The sequence below is a fragment of the Phyllopteryx taeniolatus genome, chromosome 23, assembly GCF_024500385.1.
Source record: "Phyllopteryx taeniolatus isolate TA_2022b chromosome 23, UOR_Ptae_1.2, whole genome shotgun sequence".
Taxonomy (NCBI): domain Eukaryota; kingdom Metazoa; phylum Chordata; class Actinopteri; order Syngnathiformes; family Syngnathidae; genus Phyllopteryx; species Phyllopteryx taeniolatus.
This window is the reverse complement of record NC_084524.1, coordinates 4,704,284-4,728,421: the sequence shown is the minus strand read 5'-3', so window position 1 is coordinate 4,728,421 and position 24,138 is coordinate 4,704,284. Positions and strand designations below refer to the sequence as shown.

General features: G+C 42.4%; 1 protein-coding gene and 1 long non-coding RNA gene across 16 annotated transcripts in view; one reads left to right on the top strand and one right to left on the bottom strand.

The window, feature by feature from the left end:
• LOC133472797 (collagen alpha-1(XXV) chain) overlaps window positions 1-24,138 on the bottom strand; it is an 89,325-nt gene that overhangs the window by 21,622 nt on the left and 43,565 nt on the right. For 14 of the 15 annotated variants that reach the window (XR_009786838.1, XR_009786834.1, XR_009786835.1 and 11 more), the window contains 10 exons: window positions 20,383-20,409; window positions 19,112-19,138; window positions 12,369-12,440; window positions 11,969-12,085; window positions 10,829-10,864; window positions 4,864-4,890; window positions 4,097-4,141; window positions 3,546-3,590; window positions 3,183-3,209; window positions 2,661-2,705 (listed from right to left, as the gene is read on the bottom strand). Coding sequence is in view for 7 of the 15 variants with exons in the window: in XM_061764170.1 (XP_061620154.1) it covers window positions 2,661-2,705; window positions 3,183-3,209; window positions 3,546-3,590; window positions 4,097-4,141; window positions 4,864-4,890; window positions 10,829-10,864; window positions 11,969-12,085; window positions 12,369-12,440; window positions 19,112-19,138; window positions 20,383-20,409 (468 nt within the window). In the remaining 8 variants the exon portion in view is untranslated. The remainder of the gene's footprint in view (window positions 1-2,660; window positions 2,706-3,182; window positions 3,210-3,545; window positions 3,591-4,096; window positions 4,142-4,863; window positions 4,891-10,828; window positions 10,865-11,968; window positions 12,086-12,368; window positions 12,441-19,111; window positions 19,139-20,382; window positions 20,410-24,138) is intronic. The other variant, XR_009786839.1, reaches the window with a different exon arrangement.
• Window positions 1,473-23,075, top strand: LOC133472807 (uncharacterized). The gene is made up of 3 exons (XR_009786847.1): window positions 1,473-1,747; window positions 1,836-1,985; window positions 22,850-23,075. It is a non-coding gene; the product is annotated as an uncharacterized LOC133472807 (long non-coding RNA).

The window sequence follows — 24,138 nt, the reverse complement described above, 5'->3', positions numbered from 1 at the left end:
GCATCAACCATATGGCTCGCCACTTGCTCAAACCTATGAACTTATTTTTACAAATGACAATTAAGCTTCACCACAAAAAGTGTTTTGACTGTAGTCTCACTTAACTGTGGCAATAGTGGGTTTGCAGCCGATGGTGACGGCTTTTGAAAACAACACAGCGGCTAATATTTGTCGACAGCCCCCCCCCCCCCCCCCCCTCAAAAAAACATTCATAGTGAACGACATCATCAGCGCTTCCAAGTGAAGGTGTATCTATCATCTTGTCATTTGCTAACTCCTCTGGGTCCGGTACGAACCCCCCTTACACACACACACGATCTCCATCCAACCCTGTCCAAACAAACCCCCCTTTGTAACGTGAAAAGTTCCCTCAAGACCTCATTCTCTGCGGTTTCGCTCTTTCCCAGAGCGTTCCCTGCTATTTTCCCTGCAGTGCATGCTGTCTATTGTTAACTTTGGCATCGCCGTGTGCCCTCATCTTACGTCCCGAAAAACACGCAGCACGTATATTGCCGCTGATGAATTGGGCTCCTGCTTTGACAATGACAAATATTCCCTCGGAATCCAATATTTTGCCCCGCAGAAATGGAATCGTCCCTACTGCATTTCCAGCTCCTCACACTACACTGTCTCTTCGCACCATGTAATAAGCACATATAAGCTCAACTCGATTCTATTTGTCCTTTCGTACTCTTTACTCTTTTACTATTTTGCTTTGCTTCCCAGGTAGACCTAATCCCAGTCGAGTATTAGCCGCCGTTGCCTTTTCCGCACACGTTTGGCATGTTTCCCGTGAACGGTGTCTTCCTTGGCATACGCAACAATCAGAGCTGAGTGGCGCTAAATTGACAGTGACATTTTGAGCGCAGCGTTCCTGCGATCAGTCAAATGCGCATTTTGTTTTGATAGCAGCCGCTTTCAGGAAACAGCAAAGAAATAAAATACAGAAACAAAGCATTTGTTGTCCACAGAGGACTATTTTATCTTTTTGAAGATGTTATAGACCTTTCTGCGCATGCTGATGAGACAATAAATAGACTGCTTAAAAAGAATATTGCAGTGTTGATGTTCCAGGCCATAATTGCCATTTGAAACACTTTTTTTTTAAATGGTATAAATGCCTTTTGTCAGGCGTTTGACATGTTTTCACTCTACCAATAATCATCCAGGCAGCATGAAGACTTGCACAATAATAACTGTAGCACCCTGCTACGAATTTTGGGTTTATTGTGTGTATTGTAATGTTCATCAATCACCACAAAGCTTGTTTGATTGCATTACACAGAGAAGACAACGTAATTATTAAGGGTTCCAGAAATTTCCCATGTTAAAGTAGACCATTGAACGTCTCATTGCCGTGTTCTCGTTGACCATATGTTTTAACAGGTGTCTATCTTACATTAAGAGCCAATCAGAGGCAACTGGGGTAATGCATATTAACCTATCAGATTCATAATGGGGTGGGGTAAAAAGTGCGGAGAAGAAGAAGAAGAAATGAAGAAAAACGAAGCTTCAAATACAGTATTTGTTCAAGAACTAAGTTCTACAGTTTGGCCAAGTTAACTAGCGGTAATTTTAAGAGTTGCTATAACTACCTGGGCAACGTGAGTAGTCGTTCGAGTGGAATTGAGGTCAGTTAAATGGTGTTACATAATTAGCGCAACACAAGGCCTGCTATTAGCAATTAGCTTTGCTTCGTTCGCCGGGGACGACAAAGTGCGTGTATGGTCTTCTACCGAGCTTCCGAGTGAGTATGAACGTTTAAAATGTGAATTCTTGGACATTTAGGTGTTAACAGACAAAGTTTATGAGGATTTATACATCTTATTTTATAGTGTGCTTCGGTGTGCCTGGGATAGAAGTGCTCAGGACTTGTCGTCAAGGGAAGGCCTCCATGGGCACGTGACCCAAGCGAGGATTTTCTTCAGTGCTCAGCTAACTGCTTAACAGAGGGTTTGAATTGGCCGTGACGAGCAACTACATGAGTGAGTACAAAACTACCTTTTTCCTCGTGGTTTGCCAATAAGCTCCAAAAGCGTGCCAAAGAGTGGTACCAAATTGAACAATTCGAAATTAGTTTGACCAAATTTATTTTTATTGGTTAAGTGTTGTAAATAAATGTACATAGTTTTTTTTTTTTTTTATAAGGAATTGTGTCTGTCAAATGTCGAATGTGATTTCAGTGACATTGTTTGGTACATATTGAGATAATTTGCTATAGATTTGAACTATAAATGATGCATGAGTGTTAAAGCTCGCAGAACAGTACATAACTATACAGCGAGCACTTTAAACATCCATCACCAATTCACCTCCCATGCAAAGTGTCTAAAAGGTAAGTGTGTTAGAGCCATAAAACTGATTTTGGGGGTGGGGGAGTGCTACAGAAAGTTTTGACAAGCTGCTGTGGTGAAAACATGGTCTTCACTCTGATGGGATTGACATTTTTCTTTTCTTTTCTGGACTCGCCACTGGACTTTGTCCCCGGGCTCCCCCTACAGTTATGGAGTGGCATTTACTTTGACGAACACCGTTGGACGCGCTCAGCCTTAGTGTGAAAACCACTGCTCCGTTAGAATGATGTTAAACCTCTCTGTTATTTGATGTAAACTAAAGTGACACTTTAACCACAAGAAAGAAAGACTGTGAAATGCACGTACCTTCTCCCCAATTTCACCTTTTGGTCCTTCTTCCCCCATATCACCCTGTAATTAAATGAAAAGAGAAAATATGTTTTCAAGGCAGACAGAACTAAACTCTCAGAAGAGTGTTCTGCTTTATTCATAGAGAGCAGCAAATAAAACTGCACAGGTGGTGCACGGGTGGGGGGCATTTTTATGAACACTAAGTCCACTTCAACGTCACTCTAATGGTTGACACATGATTCCAATACTTCAGGTGATGTCAGTTTGTGGCACTTTTGGCTCTCGCCACTCTGAAAAGGAAAAAGCAAAAGTATGCTGGCTTCTATAACTGCACAGTGAGCCTTAGAGGCACCTGGTGGGTTTCGTGGTCGACGGGTCATCACTGAGGTCACCCCTCTGACCGTCTGCGGGCAAATAATTGCCAAACAGGGCCTACCTACGCTTTAACGTGACCACAGAGGAGCAATCGTTCCTCGCCTGTTTGTCGAATTAGCTGGAGTGGACAATCACCCCGAAAGATCTGGACCACCCGCTTACCTTTTCACCTTGCTCTCCCATTTCACCCTGTTGGGAAAGAAAGCAGAGGGTATTAACGACGCCGCAGTAAGTCAGATTGTATCGAGTGTGCTCAATTCATATCGGATTAGGACAATTCTCTTGTGTTGTGGCAGCATTTATCCCCAGACAGAACAAGTATCACATTTTCCCCCAGTCATAACAGGGACACACACATTTCTCAATCCAATAATTACATCTGAATGCATGCAGAGTAAAACAAAAAACATATTCATTCCAAAAAGAAGGCAGAAAAAGGCATGGAAAGGTAAGTTTAAGAAGGAAGAAATATGAACAAAGCAAAAAGGAAATGGCATGATGACACGGAATACGTGTGCACCAGACCTTGGCTCCGGGGATGCCGTCCAGTCCCGGGACGCCAAGATCCCCCTACGGACAGCACAAGATGAACACAAGTGCTGCATCAGCTTTATTTGTCCATAGGGGACTGACTCTACACTGTCGATTCGGATGGTTTTGCCACATTCAACCTTTTAAAAGCTGACAAACATACTGACTCAACATTCAGTCGGACTTTTGCCTCGCCATCCTGTTACCTATTCAAGCCATGAAAGCTCTCATATTCTTGATGCCGCATTGAGATTAGAAATATGGCATCTCTCAAATGAATCCCCATCAGTCCTTTACTTTGGAATAAATAGGCTTCATTTACCCCCTGTTGAGAAACACCTGCACCGTGTCCTCTTTGTTGCTTTGGGAATTTGATGCAGAACCACGTCGGATACGCAGTTACGCACTGTGGTCATTTTATGAGGCAAGATATATTGTAGATGTTTTTCCTCATATGAGAACTACAATAAAAAAAAAAAAAAAAAAGCCAAAAAGAGAATCAACCACTGCAGCGCTTAAATGTGTTTTTACTGGAATCGACTCACCTTCAGTCCATCAACACCTGGAATACCAGGAGGCCCCAGTGTACCCTGGGAAAATAATTATGAAGGGCTTTAGGCACATTATAACTGCACTGCAGAAAGCATTAAGCAGAGAAACAAATGTTTGCATTCACTGAGTATTTAAAAAGGCAATCAAGAATGGTTTACACTGACAGCGCGCCTCACTGCTGCCATGGCAACTGCTGTTTTGATTGTAAATCCTCAAAAAAAAAACAAGTGGTAGAAATTAGCTGGTTCGGAAATGACGTGCTGTGGTCACCTCAATCAGATGAAGGGCACCTCAACAGCTACTAAACACGGCACAACGACAAAACCTAATTGAGTGAGCCTCAGGGGCAGCCTCGCCACTCATTAACACGCTGGCGTGTTATCATTGACCCTCTGCGCGCACGCACACACATGCACGCAAACCCACAGACTGACACACACATCTTCTTTGGCGGCGGTGAGGCCCTGCCCACGCATGACAGCGCAGACAGGAAGGGTCTGATTGGGTTACACTGAACAAACACCGGCAGCTACCTGATGTCTGGATATGGCCAACATCTGCTCCTCACATCAGCGGCCCTCAGCCTGTATCAGTACGCACTTTTCACTCCGTCCCCTCTACATTCTCCACGCTGGTAGAGCTATAACCCTTAACATGTCTTTTCAAGCCTGTCAACATAGACAGCCACTTCCTGCGTATGCCAGAATAATGTATTTATTGAGAAGCTAAGGTTGTAAATTAAAAAAAAAAGGTAACTTACCTTGAGTCCTGGAGGTCCCTCGGGTCCCTGGAAACAGAGTTGCACAAGGGAGGTCATGACGAGCCAACCCCCGTTTATCGTGGGGGATACGATACGTTCCAGACCCACCCGCGATAAAGTTCACGTCATATGTCCAAAAACTTTTATTCACTATATGGCATCCATCAATGTTCATCTATGTCAGCAGCGTATAGTGAGATGCAAACAAATGAGCTTCTCTTAGATGGCAGAAGGTATGATAAACCTGTGTATCGACCTGTTGCCATTCATACAACAGCCCAAGTCCTGGCTTCCTGCGATATCTCAGCTTTGTGTTCAGTTAAACAGACCCACATTTCACACCGACTAAGTCAATTTGTGAATTCAGTGTCCATCTTCAAAAAGGCCTAGCAGAGGATGTACTTCCTGCGACATCCGAGGAAGCACGGCCTCCAAACGAGCTCTTGAGTGAGTTCTACACAGTAGTCATTGAATCAGTCCTGTGTTCATACATCACAGTCTGGTTTGGTGCTGCCACAAGAAAAAAAAAAGGACAAACCCCGACTGCAACAGACAAAACTGCTGAAAAAATTGTCTGTACCCACCCATACCGACCCTTGAGGACTTGCACGCTGCCAGAAATAAGACAAGAGCCCTCTTGGACCCTCACCCCCTCTTCCAGCTCCTTCCCTCAGGCAGGCGCTATCGAACAATGCAACCGAAAACTTGCAGACATTCCAACAGCTTATTCCCTCTTGGATATTAACTTCTAAAGCGGTTAACTTACAATTCCATTGTAACATGCTGCCAATTTTGTCTTGAGATTTTTGTCACATCTCTGTCAGGCCACTTGTACATTATTCGTGCACTCACCGTAGTAGTCTCGTCACTCTGCGCTATTTGCATATCTGTTGTTGACCAATACTGGCCACTCATGTGCTTGAGAAGTATCTGCACCATTTGTACAATTGTCATTGTTCCCGATTATCAAATTACTGGACCCTTTAAACTAAGAGTGATTTAAACCCCAGGGATTTTTTTTAACTCCTCAATGAAATGTAAGGCTGTGTAGGAGAAGCCCGGAAACTCATCGCAGCACTAATATTAGCACCGTTCTCTACTGTAATCACTGAACCAAATGAATCAAGGACTAAATCTTTCGCTTCAGTAGAGAATCAATAGCAGTTGCTTTGTTTTATTAAAGTGACGTCGTGTTTTAACGTGTTCCAACATTCGCAGCCTTGACAGCAAGTCCGTATCCGCAAGAGTTGCAGCAACTCTGAGGACCAAACCCTCAGTGAGCAGCTTTGACTATCCCAAGAAAAGGACTTTCCTCTGCTTGCCTTTGTGAATCTGTCCTCAGCGGAGCTTGGTAAGATCTTTACGAGCCACTAGCTATGTGAGTGCATGCGCCACTTGCCTGATCACTAATTAGCTTGGCTCCATCTGAGAACACTCAGGGGGCGACTGGCTGAAAAGCACCTTGGAGGGGTGGGGGGAGGGAGAGTCAAGAGCTCCCTGGTAATCCTGGGCTCTTTGTTCCTGCCAAACTATGGATCAGCACAGTGCGTTTGTTCCAAAAATTGCAAGTACGACAAACATGAACAAAAGGGAAGCAATCGGGACCAGAGTGCTTTTCCACTTTCGTTAGGGGTCGGAAACGACAAAAAAAGAGGAAATAGCCGCATTTTAGGAAGGTCCTAAAAAAAGCGGGATATGAACTTCTCGCAGTTGAAGCGTCTGTTCCCATTGTAAAATCTCTGCAGTTTGTTTTCATTTGATACGTGCCATTGATTTTACACTTTCCTAGACTATTTTCAGACAGTATGGACTTGTCTTAGGGTCTTACGTTTTACCAACGGAGCTGTAGGTTAGCATAACAGTGTGGTCACCACAGCACTAGGGAGCTTACGGTGGTGTTTGCTTTATTTAAAGGGTGAACATTTCAATCATAAAGCTTTTTGTGTGAAGCGTAAACAAAGCCTCAGCGAGTCGAGTTGGCAGCAACGTCGCATTTTCCAAACACTGAGTTACTGACAGGCAACTCAATTGTGTTTACACATTGCAGGGTTGAGAAAATGAAGGTGGATCACTGGTGCATTGTGGGTCGTTTTGGAATGAGCAGAATGTTAGGAGGAACAGTGAACTCGTGGTGCGTGAAATGGAAATAACACCAAAAGGGAGATTTTTCAGTTACTGGAGAAACACAATACTGTCTGTGCATAAGGTATTGCTTTCCCACAAGTTTAAAATGAAAATAGCATTTATGTGTATGGAGAGAGAGAGAGTATATTAAGTATTTTGGAAAGTGGTTGGAGTTTTGATTCTGTTTGTTTAATGAGCAAAGTTAGCAAGCACATGTTAGCCTGGCCTTGACAGTAACCATCTATTACGTTCATCATGTCTTTGATGAGGGTTGCATGGTCATTGACTGGTTAGCACATCTCCCTCACAGTTCTGAGGACCCAGGATCAAATCCGGCCTCACCTGTGTGGAGTTTGCATGTTCTCCCTGTTCCTGCATGAGATATCTCTGGTAACTCCGGTTTCCTTCCACATCCCAAAAACATGCATAGTAGGTTAATTGAAAACTCTTAATTGCCCGTAGGTGTGAAGGTGATTGTGAATGGTTTGTTTATATGTGCCCTCCGATTGGGTGGTGACCAGTTCAGGGTCCGCCTTTCGCCCAGAGTCAGCTGGGATAGCTCCAGCATGCCCGCGACCCTAGTGCGGATAAGCGGTACGGAAATGGATGGATGTCTTTGATTCTAAGTTTTAGATTTCTTGTTTTTCATTTTCTGGGTAGAGAGTTGTCTTACCTGGCTGACGTTTTAGCCCTTGACAGCTGTGATGGACGCTGAAGCGCCAGCCAGGTAAGACAACTTCTCTTTACCCAGAAAATGTTTGTCTGAACACAAGAAATTTAAAACTTCATTATGATGACTTTAGCCCGAAACAAGCTCATGATAACTGATAGAACATTGACGTTTTGACTTCACTGGATTAATATCAAATTGAACATACCAAGTAGGAGGTTTTGAATACCAATATTTCTGTCACTTTATGATGGCATACTGTAAGAGGCACTTCACAATCTACGAAGGCTAACACAGAGGTGCTGATGCATGATTTTATCTCATAGTTTAGATTATTGAAATGAAAATCAAAGCCACTATGGCCCGCACCTCTGGAACAGCCTGCCAGAGGGCAACCGGACCACAGAGACTTGTGATCTTTTTTAAAAGGAGGCTCAACTTTTAACTGATTTTCTTATTATTGATTAATACATTTATCTTTGACTAATTTATTCATTTATCTATTTAATTCTTTATCCTGTGTGTGTGTGTGTGTGTGTGTGTGCATGTGCGTTCATATGAGTGTGTTTAAATTGATATGCGCAGATGGGAGGTGTGGGTTTCTGTATATTTCTTGCTATTTTAATTGTCTGTTTATTCCTGTAAAGCACTTTGTGTTTTATGTTTTTATAGATGAAAAGTGCTCGATAGAAAAATTGGATTTGACTCTAGTGTATGAAAACAATTCCTGAAAATACACCCATGGTTTGAATCCTGTATTTATTTATACCCCATTAGTACAATCACAAAATTAGGCTCGATGTAGTGAGGATAAGCGGTACAGAAAATGGATGAAAAAAACAAACAAACAACAAAAATGCTTTGATGTAGCTCTACTACTTTTGTCATTTTGTTGTAGCTTAGCTTGCTACATTTCTGTGGTGGGTAGCTTCAGTGTAGTGAAGCTTAATTTAATGTAGAACAACGTTTATCTTAGCTCACTCCATTTTCCAAGTAGCTTGTCCAACACCAACAGTGGCAGTAGTGATATGTTTAAAAATAGCAAGTGATCACGTCATATATGTCCTATAACAAAAAAGTACTGACCATTTTAGAATAAACTTGGTAACTGGACACAGTTTTTCTTACTGTCGAAAAAGGAGCAAGGCAGCCAAAGACATGATCAGACTGCCTCTTGATTTGACAGCGGAAAAAGCAAATATAAGTTAGCAAACAAGACAGACATGCAGCTCTCCTTTTAATATTCAGTGCAGGCAGTTCAGTTTTTCTGCTTTGGGCTCTGCAGTTCAGCTATTATGCCAGCGAAAAATTTCTTCGGCTTTTTGTTTGTACAAATAACGAAGATGGGGGAAATGCTTGAGTCAAAGAATATATTATACTGAGAAAATGTGGAGTAAAAGTGAAGGTTTCCAGAAATATAGATAATGAAGTACAGATATGCGAACATTGCGCTTAAGTACAGTAACTAAGTATTTGTACTCTGTTACATTACAAGACTGGAGCTGAAGAGCTTTCTTATTTGACCCCTTATGGCATCAATAGTTTGTCTTGAAATCCTGAAAAGTAGCCCCTCCTTTTTCTCTTCTCCTTCCCACCTCCGGCCCGCAAGAACTTCTAATCCTTGTAACCAGCACCAGATGTCCTTGAAGGCTGCTGGAAAACTCCGGAATCTCCTCTATGCCTCTTAAACAATAGCATACATCAGAAACGTGAGGCTGCCTCAAGTGGACACTCTCGGTCCAAGAGGAGTTCACATTTTTCACCTGGAGATCAAAGTGCTTATTTTCTCTCCATGCATATCATATTTTTATATTAATTTTCAAGGACCGGTCCTGGGCGGAGGCATGATGGAGATGTTTTTTAATTTATTTTTTTTGCTGTCACATCTATTAACCCCCTTGGGGTCGTTCTCATTTCAAAACATTTTAACAGGCTTGAGTTACAAGTGTATTCCCTTTTCAAAGCACCAATATTGGCGCACTTCTGAAACAATACGCTTCATTTCAGGAATTACACTGAGCAACGACTTCGGGTTTTTAATTCAGAGCTGGGTCCAAACTCTCTATTGATGATACTTTGATTTTAAAAGGAAACCACACTGCTTGTACACTGTCAGTGGGGTTTTTATTTACAACCTTGTCCTACCCTCTGTCAGATCAGCCTGGCCACCTTATATTCTCTCTGCTACCTTTTCTGTATTCGACACTGTGGAAAAAGATGCATCCTTCCCTTCACTTGTGACATCATCGCGTGTTTTCCTTCCTGCACTTTCAAACTCACATGCAGCTTTTTACGGGCAAAAGCTCAATCAAATGTGTATTAACTGGAACAACGTGTCCCTACTGTATCAGGGCGCCAACCCCTCGTAGCAGAATTATAACGTGCGCCATGAGTCATTTTTGCCATAGTAACTATTAAACGTTGTAGATTTAATCCACTTTGAGTAAGATCCTGTTGTAAGCTTCCTTTTGCAGTCAACAGTGTACTTTTCCACAGCTTGTTGTGTCGTCTTAATTTAGACAGGGCCTTTAATGCCATTTGTGTCACTGTTCACTGGAATAAATAATGACAGAGTGCTTTAGAATTGTCACAAAGCTGCCACTTGTTTTTTTGGTACTTCAAAATAATGTCAGCGATAGGAGTGTGTGGGGTGCAATATTAAAAGTTAACTGCATTCTCGCAGCCGTCGGCGAGAGCAAACAAATTAAGATTTGCTGGCCAATTTTGGCAGACACCAGAAAGTGGTCCTCAGCCAAGCCATAGTATAAATAGTGTTTTAGATTCAAGCCTGTATAAAAGAAATTTTAAAGGAGCCTGTTGGACTGAGTCCGAAGTCACCGGGGCACATGTTTACATTACAAAGTCAAAGCTAATCACACAGCGATGTTAGGTTTTGCTTTACTATTTTGAGAGGTAAAGCTGTATACGTTCAGCTAAGTGATGGCCGTCATGGTGAGATTTACATCCAAAGTGTTTCTGCTTATTTATATCCAGCACTGACTGACACTCTGATTGTCCTCTTCCTGTAAAGTCCTACTTGACAGACCTTTTTTAAAAGATAAACTTTTAGTTTCCCTTGCCTGAATGTGAACACTCAAATGCTCAAGTTGAGATGTGAATGAGTACATTTACACACAATTATTTATTACTTCTGGAAAGGTGTGTTCTTACCATGAGTCCGATTTCTCCTGGATTCCCTTGATCACCCTGAAGGAAAGAAGAGAATTAATTAATTAGTTTTTGTACTTTAAGTGACACTTGTGCTCGTCCCTCGACCTGACCACCACTGTTTTTCCAAGATGATGTGAAAAATAAATACCTAGCATCATGTCTCAGTCAAGCTTGAACATCGACCTCTTTTACATTAAACAGGGAAAACTCTGGCTCCTCTCCCTCGAGTTGAATCGCAGCGGGAGAAATAAATTGAAAGACCAAAAAGCACCGAGAGCCCGGGAAGGTTTAATCTCTTGGAAAAACAACAACTATTGCAACTGTGACAGGAAGAGCTGACAATAATCATCAGAAACTTGGAGAGAGGCAGCTTACAACACTTAATTTCTCTGCACTTCCACTGCCAGCACAATAAAGATCATGTGGAGCTCCTGGGAAGGCTTTGGCTCAGTGTAATTGACAGGCCTTTCTGCTTCTTCTTTGTCTCACAGAGAGAGAGCACATCAATTAGTGAGATGCCAGTGACGTGGACATGGAAAATGTTGTGCTCAAACCAAACAGGGCCAAGTGTATGTAAATCTATACAAGGAACTACTCTCGTGGGAAGCACAATCATGTTGGGCTTGTCGAGCCTTCATTAGGGTGGTTTGTACTGGAACAAAGCATCTCGTCCAGCACTGAGAGGCAAATTAAATATGACGAGCAAAGAAGCTGGAAGACAAAAAAAAAAAAAAAAAAAAAAAAAAAAGAGCAGCATGATCTACGTTTTCCAATCTAATCACAAATACCGCATATACACTAAGGCTCGGACTCACCCTTTAAATTCTAATGCGTTATTTGTGTTGACAGTAACGAATTACTTCCGAATCACAAACAAATTATTACTCCTTCTACCATACCGAAATTATTGTCCTACAAATGAACATTTTGATTTATTCAATTTGATTATTTGAAAACTATTTATTGAACCAGAAAGCACGTACGCTGTCGCATTTTGACTGCTGCTTCTCCCGCCGGATACGTTTTTTTTTGGTAGTTTAAAACGGCTTACTTTAAGCGTACTTGCCGTACCATGGCCAAATGTAGGACCCCAGTTGTTTTTGCCAGATATATATAGTGTATATATATGTCAATACTCACTGTTAGGCCTGGTACCCCCCTCGGCCCATCCTTGCCTGTGTCCCCTGGGGGCCCCCGTGGGCCAGGAGGACCTGGGGGCCCCGGAGGCCCGGGTGGTCCGGCTTGCCCCTGATCCCCCTGTCCAGCAAAACAAAGACAACGTCAGCCTGTTACAATATGGTGAAATCCACTTAGACTGAAGGTACTGCAGTTAAATGCTAAGGCAGCGTTTGGATTTCTACTTCACGTCGTGCACTACACATTCAGGATCACGAGTTGAAATATCATACAGAAGCATCCAGAGATGAATGCTACATGGTTCCCGTGACTTCTCTCGCAGGTTAAAAAGCGAGGAATCAATTCACAATCAACAAGCGATGCTACATGCGAGCAAAGAAAGAGAGGTGACTCCAGCTGCTACCTTAATGAGACGCCGCTTTATGAGCTGCTGGTCAGCGGAAAGAAAGCCGTGATTGATCTTAGGGAAGACCATCTGAGCAGGTGAGCAGGTCAGAGGCGAGATAAGGTTGAAGAAGGATGAGATCCCAGAAGAAGAGGAAGGAGGAGCGGTCGGAAAGCGAATGCAAAAAGAAAAAAAGATTGAATCAGAGGTCTACATTGTTGAACTTTTGAGGAGCATCTTCACAGATAATCAGAGAACTCCACACTTTTACACCACAAGAGGCAGCATGCTTTGAAAGTCTGTTATTTTAGTCTGCTTAAAGGCTATAATTATGTCGAAATATGTGGACACAATGGGAATTTCTCCGTCTCTGTGAAAATGCTGTCATAATCATTGTCCCTGCTGCAAAGTGGAACCCCAGGAGCTGCTAAATGCACAAACACCTCATTGCTGCTGTCCACTGGCAGGAAGCGGCATTAGCGCTCACTGAAACAGTACAGAAGGCCACATTGATGGATTTAAGGGTTTGTGGTGAACCATTGGCATGAACCTTAAAACAGCGCTTTGCCACATAGGTTCACCAGAATAGTATTTTCCTTGGCGTTTCCTCTGTTCATTTGAACATCAATGAACACAAACCAGACCATGTCTCGGTTTCGGGATTCTGCCTCTTGTGCCAGAAGGCTGCATATTCGTGGATTGTAGGCCACCAATGCTTTCAACCTGAGGACATTGTGGATGAAGGCAAGTTGTGACAATGGAGGGCTGTATATGGGCATTGTTCTGGCAAGTGCAGCGGAGGGATGCCACTGTGCAGCGAGGCGACGCTGCCGCCGACAAACCTTGACGGTCAGGATCTGATTGCTGTGCAAAGCGGCTAGCGTGGGGGGACCAGGCAATCCCTAAAAGGGGTACATATGGCACAATGCACACATTCAAGAGATTCAAACACACAACACAATGGAAGACACCATCACGCTGGGGAAACCCAAAAAGTGATGGTCCCAAAAGGGTGGAGGCTCTATAGTATTTAGACCCGAGCACCAGGTGGACACATTCAAAAAGTCTGAAGGACCCGTGTCTGAAATGGAACAGAAAGTCAGCCATATTGACATGAAAAAGAGTGTGAAGACCCGATTGTATTAATTTTGTGCACATTTCAAAGCACAGTATTGGATTTCAAACGTGCGTCTTTTCAGAAACTTTTATGAAATTGTGTCCCGTGGCACTCCAATAAAATCACAAAGTAATCATTCCCTGTTGTTTGTGCCACATGCTATGAACAGATGGGGCAGTTGTTGACATGATTATCACAAAATCGACTTTGAATTCCAACGTGGTGGTAAATTGAGACGTCGTGTTGTTCCAACATCAAGGGAATTCAGGCAAACGCTTCCCAAATTACCCGGTCAACAATCCTCATGTCAGACATGATCCACTCATGAAAACGGAGTAAAGAAGGAAAACACTGGGGTTTGTATCTTATAACTGGAAACAAACTTTAATCTAAATCCGGCAATGTTTAAATAATTTGGGGTTCACATGCCTTGTTAGAACTAAAAGTTCACTGAGGTTCAATTGCAAGCGCTCTCCTTTCTTTTTAGGAGCATCCATGCTCTTTACTGTCATGAGAGCAGATTTGTAAAGCTGAGGTTTATGCATAAGAAAGTGACATCTACACTTGAGTGAGTGAGAGAGATGGCTCTTGGAGTTCATCTCGTTATCACCCCTTTGTCAGCGGGTGTGTTTTGGCAACTTTTCAGTAATTTGGTAATGGTTCCAATTAGACGTTACACCGATTTTAATTGGCCTTATCGGTATCGGCCGATAATTAGTATTTTATGCTGATCAGCTTTAATGTCATAAAAGGCCGATCCGATCAAGACATTTACTCCGCGTCGTCATCGTGCACAGTATATTTGAATCCAAAAGCTAGTTTATTATTAACCCTGTCGCGTGTCTTTTGAGGTAGACCTGTAAATATCTGACGGCCAATAAAGTTAATTAAAAAAAAACATGTCGGCGGTGTGGAACAGACAACACGTCTGACTACAAGACAAATTTGCTCTTTCACGATTGCACTACGTCAGACGACTGCAATAAAATCTTACCACCGCATCCCGTTTTTTTACGATCAGTGGGCTTTATCTTGTCAACTCAAATGCGACCGGATACACTCGTTACCGTGGCGACGACAACAAGAGTGGATCACGGCGTGTGTTTGTAAGAACAAAATGGGGAAAAACGTGTGTTGATGGTCACCGGTGCTCAGGAGAGGAGAGGACGTTCGTTTAAGGCTTGCTTGAGGTATATTCCCGTACTTTTAATACGATACGGCTCGCAAGCAGGCAACAAAACGTTATGTAGCCTAGCAAGCTACTGCTAGCACGAACGGTTGGACGTAAACATGCTGTCGAATCATGCTCTAAAGTTTTGGTGTGGGTGAAGTAATTTAATTAAAAATAAAGTAATTACAGTAAGTTAGCACCCATTATTTCCGTAAGGTTGGTTTGACCTGACTGATTAGAATACACGATCTGACAAGAGCAGTGATTTCCAATCTTATGGAGCCAAGAAACATATTTTACAATTGAAAAATCTCACGGCACACCAACAAGCAAAAATTTCACAAAAAGTGGATACGTTAATTACTCTATTTACTTCCTGTCATCTAATAGAAGACCATTCATTTGTTCTGTCTGTCATTATGCCTCACTGGCATAAATAGAGGAACAAAGATACATTATTTATTATAAATAGATTTTTTTACACAAGTATGTACAGTAAATGAACAGGTCATTTAAATAGATACATTCCTCTATCATGTGATCGGATCGGTGATCGGTTATCGTTTTTTTTTTTAAACTCGCTGATCGGCCCCAAAAATCCTGATCGTGTAAAGCCTAGTTCCAATTTATTATTCTTGAAAATTGTGTAGATGTAATTGTTTTTGTGTTGTCAGTGGAGCGTTGCAATTCAGATTCTGTGAGCGCATTTGACCACAAATGGCCGGGGGGAGGAATCCCTGCTGAGGGTATGAGTTATTTTAATTTAATTTATAGCTTACTCTTCCTATACATTTCAAGTGGAGATCAAATCTGGCCAATCCAAACATGTCTTTTGTGTCATCATTCTGGTTTTGCCAAGATAATTCAAAAAGCGTGGCTCATTTAAACTCCACAGGCTGCTTTCACTGAGGCCCTACAGCAGAAAGAACACAGCTGTAGATACGCTTCAACAACACAAACAGCCATAACTGGGATTGAAGTGCAAATATCTCGCAAGTTATTGACTACCTCAAATATCTTGAAAACTGGAAAACTGGATTCTGGTCAAGGCGAATACACGATGCACAAGAGTTCAGAGATGATTATTCGGAGCAGTTGTGCAAAGGCTGGAACTGCTTTTGTTGTTCAGCTCGTGTATTTGCTGTGGTTCTCATTTTGTCTCAAATGCTAAAATGGAGGGGACCTCTGCAAGAGAAAACAATAGATTGACTATCTGTGGTGATCCTGCACTACCAGGACAATGGACAAGTCCAAGCTATTCAGAGAGTCCCTGTTAAAAAAACAACAACAACCGGATGTTGGTTATTCGCTGATGTGCCCCCACTGGAGTCAATGGAAAAGCAGTGACAAGGACAATCAGCAACAGCTGCCACATAGGACCCCGGCCAGGACATGCATCCTTTCAACGACACCAGAAACAGCGCAAGCCCACTTACAGCCGGCAAGGCTTGTCTCCATATGTGGCCAGGATTAGTGGCAATGTGCACAGATGGGTTCAATACATTTAAGAACGGAGTCGTAGGCATGCGATGGCCTCAGATTTGACATGGATACGATGCGCCACTTTTAGCTGCTGCTCGGTTCAAGCGAACACTGGAAATGACATAACACTGGACAGAATTCTTTGCATTCAGGAGTCACAGGCATTGTCCCGCCGGCAACTGAAATGCCACCCAAGAACCCCAGCAGCTGAAGCTGGTGGCCACGTCTTGGGCAGACCACACAGCCACATATCGCGTTTTAACACTGGTTGCACGTTTGTTTGGGAAAACTGGCAAATTCGTTATTGGTTTGTTTGAATAACCTTTGATTTGGAACTTGGCCTTTCACCTTTGGGCCCAACAAATGGCTGACCTGACATGTGGGCAGCAGGCACTGTGGGCCATGTGCTGTTTCTCAGTCTTTGACACAGATGTGAAGTGGCCTTTATGACCCGTTTTGCATGACACGCACCAAACTCAATACTGACCTTACATTAGCTCAAAGTAGCCCGGAACGGCTTGCAGAGTTCGTTAAAAATCTGCTTAGTTTTAGACATTAATTGGCAGGCATCATGTTTATGCATCTCCATACGGGCTTGAGCAAACTCTGCGTGTTACATGACAGCCAGATAAACGCAAGGTCAGGCAGCCCTTGTCCCATTAGTATTTGTTTCCCCAAAATTTTCCTCCACCTATATGTACCATCTAACATGCACAATCAATAGGCTACTCTGTGGAGGTAATAGGATTTGGATAATAACTCTTGTTGTCCTTCATATGAGACTGAATGTTCGTTTTTAGCCATTTGAGAACAATGCTGCTGCAAATTGATCGTTAATGAAATAGTATCTGGAAGTGGACAGTTTATTTATTGACTCTGGATGACAAATAGGGTTTGGCTGGTCCTTGTTACTGAGCTGTCAGCCCTGCTGCTCCCTCTGAGGTATGAATCATTTAACTGCTAGAGACAGATGACTCCATTTCCTAGGTTAAAAGGGTACAAATTATGGGCAACCGTGAAATCCTAGGCGAAAGGAGGTGGTTTACTCCGGTCAGCTTGTCTGGAGAACAACGTTTTTTTCCCCTTTGTACTGTTTTGTAGTGGTCTACTTCACATTTGAATCAACCAAAGCAATAGCAATTATTATCACGGATACTGCTAAAGTCAAACGAGAGTCACTGTGTCTGTGTCATATAAGATGCATGCCGTGTCATATTAAGAATGGTAATTCAATTTCACAGGGAAGGCCATTTGTACAGACTTCCCACTTGTATGAAACGTAATGCTTTGCAATGCGTGTACGAGCAGCTCAGAGGAGAGCTGACCAAGTTATCGGTGACGTCTGAGCGGGCGCCAGTAAGGGTTTGGAATCAGATCCGCTTGGGAGATGGCTGCTTCTTGTGACATTGACAAGACTATGTGCTGTTCTCTTGTACTCAACCTTGACTTGTGCCTCCATCAAATATAATTAGGAGCATTCCCATGAGGAAGTGACAAATAGTAAGTTCTTGTGAGTCTGTGCGGTCTACTGTAAACAAAACCTGTCCAACCGGGGACTGGATGCATTTGTAACCATCCTTTAAGAAAAAACAAGATCATTTCGAAGCCTGTCAGGGAGGAAGCAGCATTCACATGGTCATCAAAACTCAAAGCCCACTTGAGATTGCGGGCCGAAGAGGATAAACATTTTTGAACAAACTAAAACATTTAACATAAATGTGAGTCAAAACAGACAGGATCCAAAACAAATCAACTTCAACTTTAAATATATTTCCTATGTAAAAATATCTGCCAAAAATTCAAATTTTTTAAAAATATGAACATGCTTGAAGAGACCTGGGAAAAAATTAAGAACAATTTGAACAATGGAATCAAGAAACTTTTCTTTGCTCTTACGCTCGCTGGCAACATGTTCATTCATGTATGGTGAAGTCAAACGGGCCCGATTCAGCCCGCAACTTCATTTTATGTGACCCACAAAAACAAATCATGTGAATCAACTTCCATGATACTTGTTAAAATCTGTACTAAAATTTACATTTAAAATATTGCAAGCATTTTTTAAATAACCAAACCCCTTTTTACAGTTACTGAACAAACTATCCTTGAATTCTGATTTCAAAAGTAGTTATCCAACAATTTGTTGTGTGGGTGTAATAATATGATTAGGGGATTAAACATTTATGGTTTCACAGTCATAATGGCCCTCTGAGAGAAACTGTAACTGCAATGTGGCCCATGACAAAAATTATTTTGGCACCCCTGAGTATGAGGTAAGTTTCTGTGTTGTAGAGTTGTCCATCGGTGAGGCAACTCCTTTGTGATGCTTTATTAATATTGCCATCTTAAGTGGTCCTGTTAATGGTTGTTGGAATGCTTATCTGAGAGGGGCAGTTTATTTGAACAACTAATAGCCAACAACTAACTCACAATGCACATGATGAGCTGCGGAAACGGACAGGGTGTTGTATTAATTCAGCTCATGGTACGAAAAAAATACAGCACAACACGCAACTACTCCTACTTTGTACTATGGGGAATAATAAACTACAACCAACGTTAATGATAATCACGTAATTTGGGCTGCATGATGAGCAGATCACCTATTTTTCAGTAAGGCACCTGTTGCACAGCATTGTGGGATTTGTAGTTTTCCGTCATTCACGCTACTTATCGAATGTTTCTGCGTGCCAGGCCGGATGGGGCTCGCGGGCTGAGTTTGACAATGATTTAGACGCTTGACTTTGGTAGAGATGTCAAACGACAGAGCTGGGAATGATTACATAGTTGGATCTGAGGACGGCCCCTTGTCTTTTAAGGTCATCTGTATGTTTTCTACCCATTTTGGTTTTTAAATAAGCAGACTTTTCATTCTTGTTGTATTTGGCCTGCCCCGCAGCACACGCTATCCCAAGAATTTCATGCATCCCAACCCTGTTGCCCACAGTTGTGCCGAGTGAGTGCAGTCATCAATCAGCGTGAGGCACATACCCGTGGTCCCTGGTCACCTTGATCCCCCTGCAAGATGACGAAAGACAATTTTATATCCAGCGCACACTGCTCAATAATGGTTATTAATAAGCCAAGACTAACAGTGAACTAACTCCGAACACACTGATGAAGTGAGCCCGCAACTATTCACTGCGGTGGAGCGTGTTATGATAAGAGATGGTGACGGGCGGCGGGTATGCGAGACAAAGACAAGTTGCAACGTGGGGCGGTTGGATGGGTTTGGCGAGGGGTGGCGTGAATAAGCATTGCCAGGCGGGATTTGATGCCTGTTTGGACTTAAATTGAAACGCGACAGATTATAAAGACAAAATGCACCGGCTACTTACTTTAACACCTTGTAACTACCATGTTTCTCTGGTAGCGTTCAGCCAGAGTCAACCAAGCAAGGTGTCAGTTCTGGACAGGGCTTTAACACAGAGTTCTATTCAGTCCCTGAGTGAACTAAAACAAAATAGCTCCTGGAATCCTCTGCTTCATTGGAGCCAGATTTATCGGAAAACTAGTGGAGACCGTCCACGCTGCTGCGCACTTCTTGGGTGGGAGGGCTTTGCACAGTTGTTTCTCATTTCATTTAACTGCAGATGATGAAGAGGTTCACAGGAGAGGCAGCAATATCGAACCGCTCATTCCGGATGCTCAGCAAACATCCCCAACTGGCATCGTGCGTCTCGCTTCTGTTTCGCCGATCATTGCGAACCGCAAGAAGTTACCAAGTCATGAAGCAGACCACGATTCGCTCCCTAGCCAGAGATGGGTTTTCCTACTTTTTACCATTTTCATTGATAAACTGATCATCAGCAGCCTACGGAAGGCATTGATCGTGCCAGTTAGTGTTTTAGGGGTTTACACGAGCGAGTAAATCCAGGGCCGTCAGTTTTAGCCTTTTGAAGCCAAACATTTAGCTCCTGCACACACTGCGGTTAATATTACTGGCTTGGCTGCTGTTTTGTGGAGGAATGCTTAGTGGAGCATTGAAGGGCTTCATCTGGCTCTCAGTTATTAATTTTCAGTGCTGTGGATTTGTCAACGGCGGGAGAATTTTAGTCTCCCGTCCTAGAGATTCGCAAATGCAAAATGACAACTGTATAAGTTGTTAGTGAAACAAAAACGTTTAGTGACTAAATTGATTCAGATCCTTGGAGAAATTGTAAAAGTGTTTATCACGTGCTGTCTGATGAATCAAAGAATAAAGATGGACAAACATTATGGACAAGAACTAACAACAGCATTGGCTGAATGAATAAAAATACCTTTTCACCCTTTGGACCTGGAGGACCCTGTGAAAAGAAAAAATACTAGCTTAACAACAAACGACTATGACTAAATTCAACATTACAGTATAGGACAAAACATGAATTAGTTTTTCATATTGGGGAATGGGGTAGTGGTTGGCCATGAGTGGCACTGTAAACAGACTGCAAAGTACACAAATGATTTAGTTTACCTGAGGCCACTGTGAATGTGTTCAATAATAATTATAGCTCAAGTACGATCAACATTCAGCTACTCTCGTTCCTCACTTTGAGGTTTTGGAAAATTTTACATTGGATGAGTTAGTGCATGCAGGATTAGGCAACAGTAAGCTGACTAATTGACCACCCACTTAGACACATGTAGACCATGAGCAAGATGAATGCACCATGAATTATTGGGCTGTTCACGAGCTTTAACTTTACTGTGAGATGTTAAAAAATGGTGCACACAAGTAGTCAAGTCTGTGGTAAAAACTAAAGGCTATAGGCTTACATGCAGTATAGATTCAGTATAATGAAGCACACACACACAATTTGTTTTCAACCACCCTCATTCCCATCTGGATTTAAACATCTATTTTTGCCTCAACAGCTAATAGGTTATTTGGCTTGAAGTCATGTATCTGATGGTTGTCATTATGAAACTGCAATCAAACCTCTCAAGACGCTGGGGCCATTCAATATGTGAAAATGTCGCTTTTTGCAATTTGGGCAACGGGAAAATCATGCTGCAAACATGAGCGATGCTTCATTACAACCGTTTTAGCCCGCTCAATACATTTGGAGCTGAAATTGAAATAACAACCGGCATGTGCGAATTGCTTTGCTTTTTGTGACTTTGCATAGCCGACAGTCAGAGCAAACAGCAACCATAATACAGACAAGTCCAACATTTTGGATGTCTTTGTTTGCAGTTTTAAAACAAACATGCCAGCTTTGCAAACTTGAGCTTCATAATCAAGTATAAGTGTCCATCCCTAAAACAAGCAATGTGACAAGTGGCTGCCATCTTTGTGGAATAAAAAACAAAAATGGAATGAGCACTTCAATGGCCTCTCAAATCCTCCATAACAAAGTCAGTCACCTATTCTACTACTGCCGATCCAGCTCCTCTCATGAATAACGTTGCATTTGCTCTACTGTATTGAAGTAGAGTTTTAGGGCATGAAACGTCTCGGTCATTTTGACATGCAGACTTGGAGAACCATTTGGGAATTTCGGCTCGTACCAGCTTATTGGTGGATATTTTTAACTGAAACTTGTCAGCCAATCAGAGAAGGGCTTCTCTGATTAGCAGGCGAAATGGAAGGGTTGAGGAGATATGTATGTTGAGAAATAATCCAGTTATACTGTTTAAGTTTTAAGTTTTTTTGTTATTTCTTTTGGACCAGATTTTCTATGGGTGATATCACACATACATTTTCTCCAGAAAGGAATTACATTTTTGTTTTCAACACACAAAAAGAACTTGCTCCAGAATCCATCACCTAACTTTAAAAATTCTTGATGTGTTGACCTCAGGTTGAAGGGGCCATGTCAACTAGACTCAACATTTTGACATTTTGTCACATTTCGAATTTGAGTGATTTGGGAGTAGGGAATGATGAGTGGTCGTCATTCACTCATTCCCAACTCCCAAATCACTACAAAAGTATTTTAAGTGGATATTTTACGGAACTACCAAGGTCCACGGGTTGAAGTCCAACCAGACTTTTCAGTGTTTTTAATTTTCATATTAGCATTATGTGCAAGTCATTCGGCTGCACCTGCCTCAGACCTTGGCTTATCGTTTGCATGTCACTTGGCCACACATGACAAAGCTTGGTGCACGTACACCAACGGGTGTTTAAAGACCATTAAAGAGCCTCCTTGTTCCCCCGCAAAGATTGTTTCAAAGTGTATTCCAGTAAAATAGCAGCGGTCGTCTATTTAGCACATTTTTTGCTTTTCTGTGTTCTCCCAGGAAGCTTTGTAATCAGCACCTTTGAGTGTTGCTCACATTTTATTTTTACTGCGCCACGCATTACTGAAGCATGATTTGCTGGAGAGTGGTTGCCATGGGAACAAGTTGCCAACTGAGTCTCTGTGAATGAAAGGGCAAAGAAACTACAACACATGATACTGCATATGTACCAAAAAGTTGTTCAACAAAACAATCAGGCTCCAGCTTTAAATATGTCAGATTGGCATTTCGATCTTCGAGCCAATGATGTCACCTTTGACCTCACTGGTGGAAAAAGGACATTTAGAAGACATTCCAAAAGTCCATCACTGATTTTGCTGCAACACACAAAAAAGTGACGTGCACATATGAGATCTGCCGCTTGCTGGAAAACCATGAGAAAAGGTGGAACAGAATTTCCCGTGTACATATTGTCTGACTTTACAGTATGGCTGAGCATTGGATGCCGATGATGCTTCTTTCCTATCCAGATACAAATCTAGCTTCTCGTGTCTCTTGCAGCCAAACCGTGACCACCGTCTCCTGTATTGGACCGAACAAGATGTTGATGTTTAAAAAAAAAAAAAAAAAAAAAGGAAGGAGGAAAATATGAAAGGCAGAAAGTTAGCAGGGGCCAAAGCCACAAGCAACATGGAGAGGATCGACATTTAAAGCGCACAATGCAACTTCACTTCATATTACTGACAGTGTAAATGACGCCTAATGAAAAGATCCTGGCAGGTTTGACTATGACTCCTAAATTTTTTTTCCTGCAGTGTGTCTGTCTACCTTTCATTTTGTGTTTTGGTCCTGCGCCATGTCACAAATACATTTAAAAATATTATAACCACTTGTCTGGAAACTGAATGTTTGTTTGCATTTATCACAACTTGGGAAAAAAAATACAAAATATCACATTGTTTGCTTTACATTCTGGTAATAAGAGAGAATTTTATATTGACGAGTTGATGGAACTTGATGTTGTCATTCAAAAGACCAACTCAACAGCCAAAATGTACTCTACTCATCATTTCGTGGCTGGAAACTACACAGCGTTTATACAGAGGAAGACGAAACTATTGATCCAAACTACAAACCAAACACCAGCTGCATAAAAGTCAGCTAACGTGAAGCACTACACTACCAACAGCCCAGAATCCTTTCATTGGCAGGATCCCGATTGTCATACTTCCAATGGCAAATAAGCCTTCACACTAACACAGGCAGTGTTGCTGTAGTTGTCGTGGACACGAACAAAATCATTCTTGCGGGCTTGGCCGCCCCCCTCGACAAGATGCAGAAACATCAGGAATGGGATGGCACGCAGGACCTGGCTGGACCCAGCTTGGAGTCCTTTTCATCACAGCGACCCGGTTAGCGTAGCCAGGTCCAGAGAACCCATCCATCAAATGAGAGCTTGGATCCTTATTGGAGGCTGTGAGCCAAGTGGCCTGCCAGCACATGGATCCAATCAGCTCACCGTGGAGCGTTTTTTTATGCTTTTTACGGCCTCTTCTTTACAGGCGTGAGCAGCTCCACATCTTTAGTAAGCATGTGTGTACACAGGAAGCTAAACAAAGCCGTCCTTAAGTATTGACAGCAATCAGAGGATTGGGGGGAGGGGACGGGGATGGGCTACACAAGACTTTCAAACAAGCGGACTGATAAGCATAATTTTTCAATCTATCAAATAGAATTTTTTGATCAAGTGAAACAATTGTACATCTCTGACCGCTGGAGCAGAAGCTCTAACTCCTGACAACATCAGGAACATCATCAAACACAGACTGCGCCTGGTAAAACCAATAAAG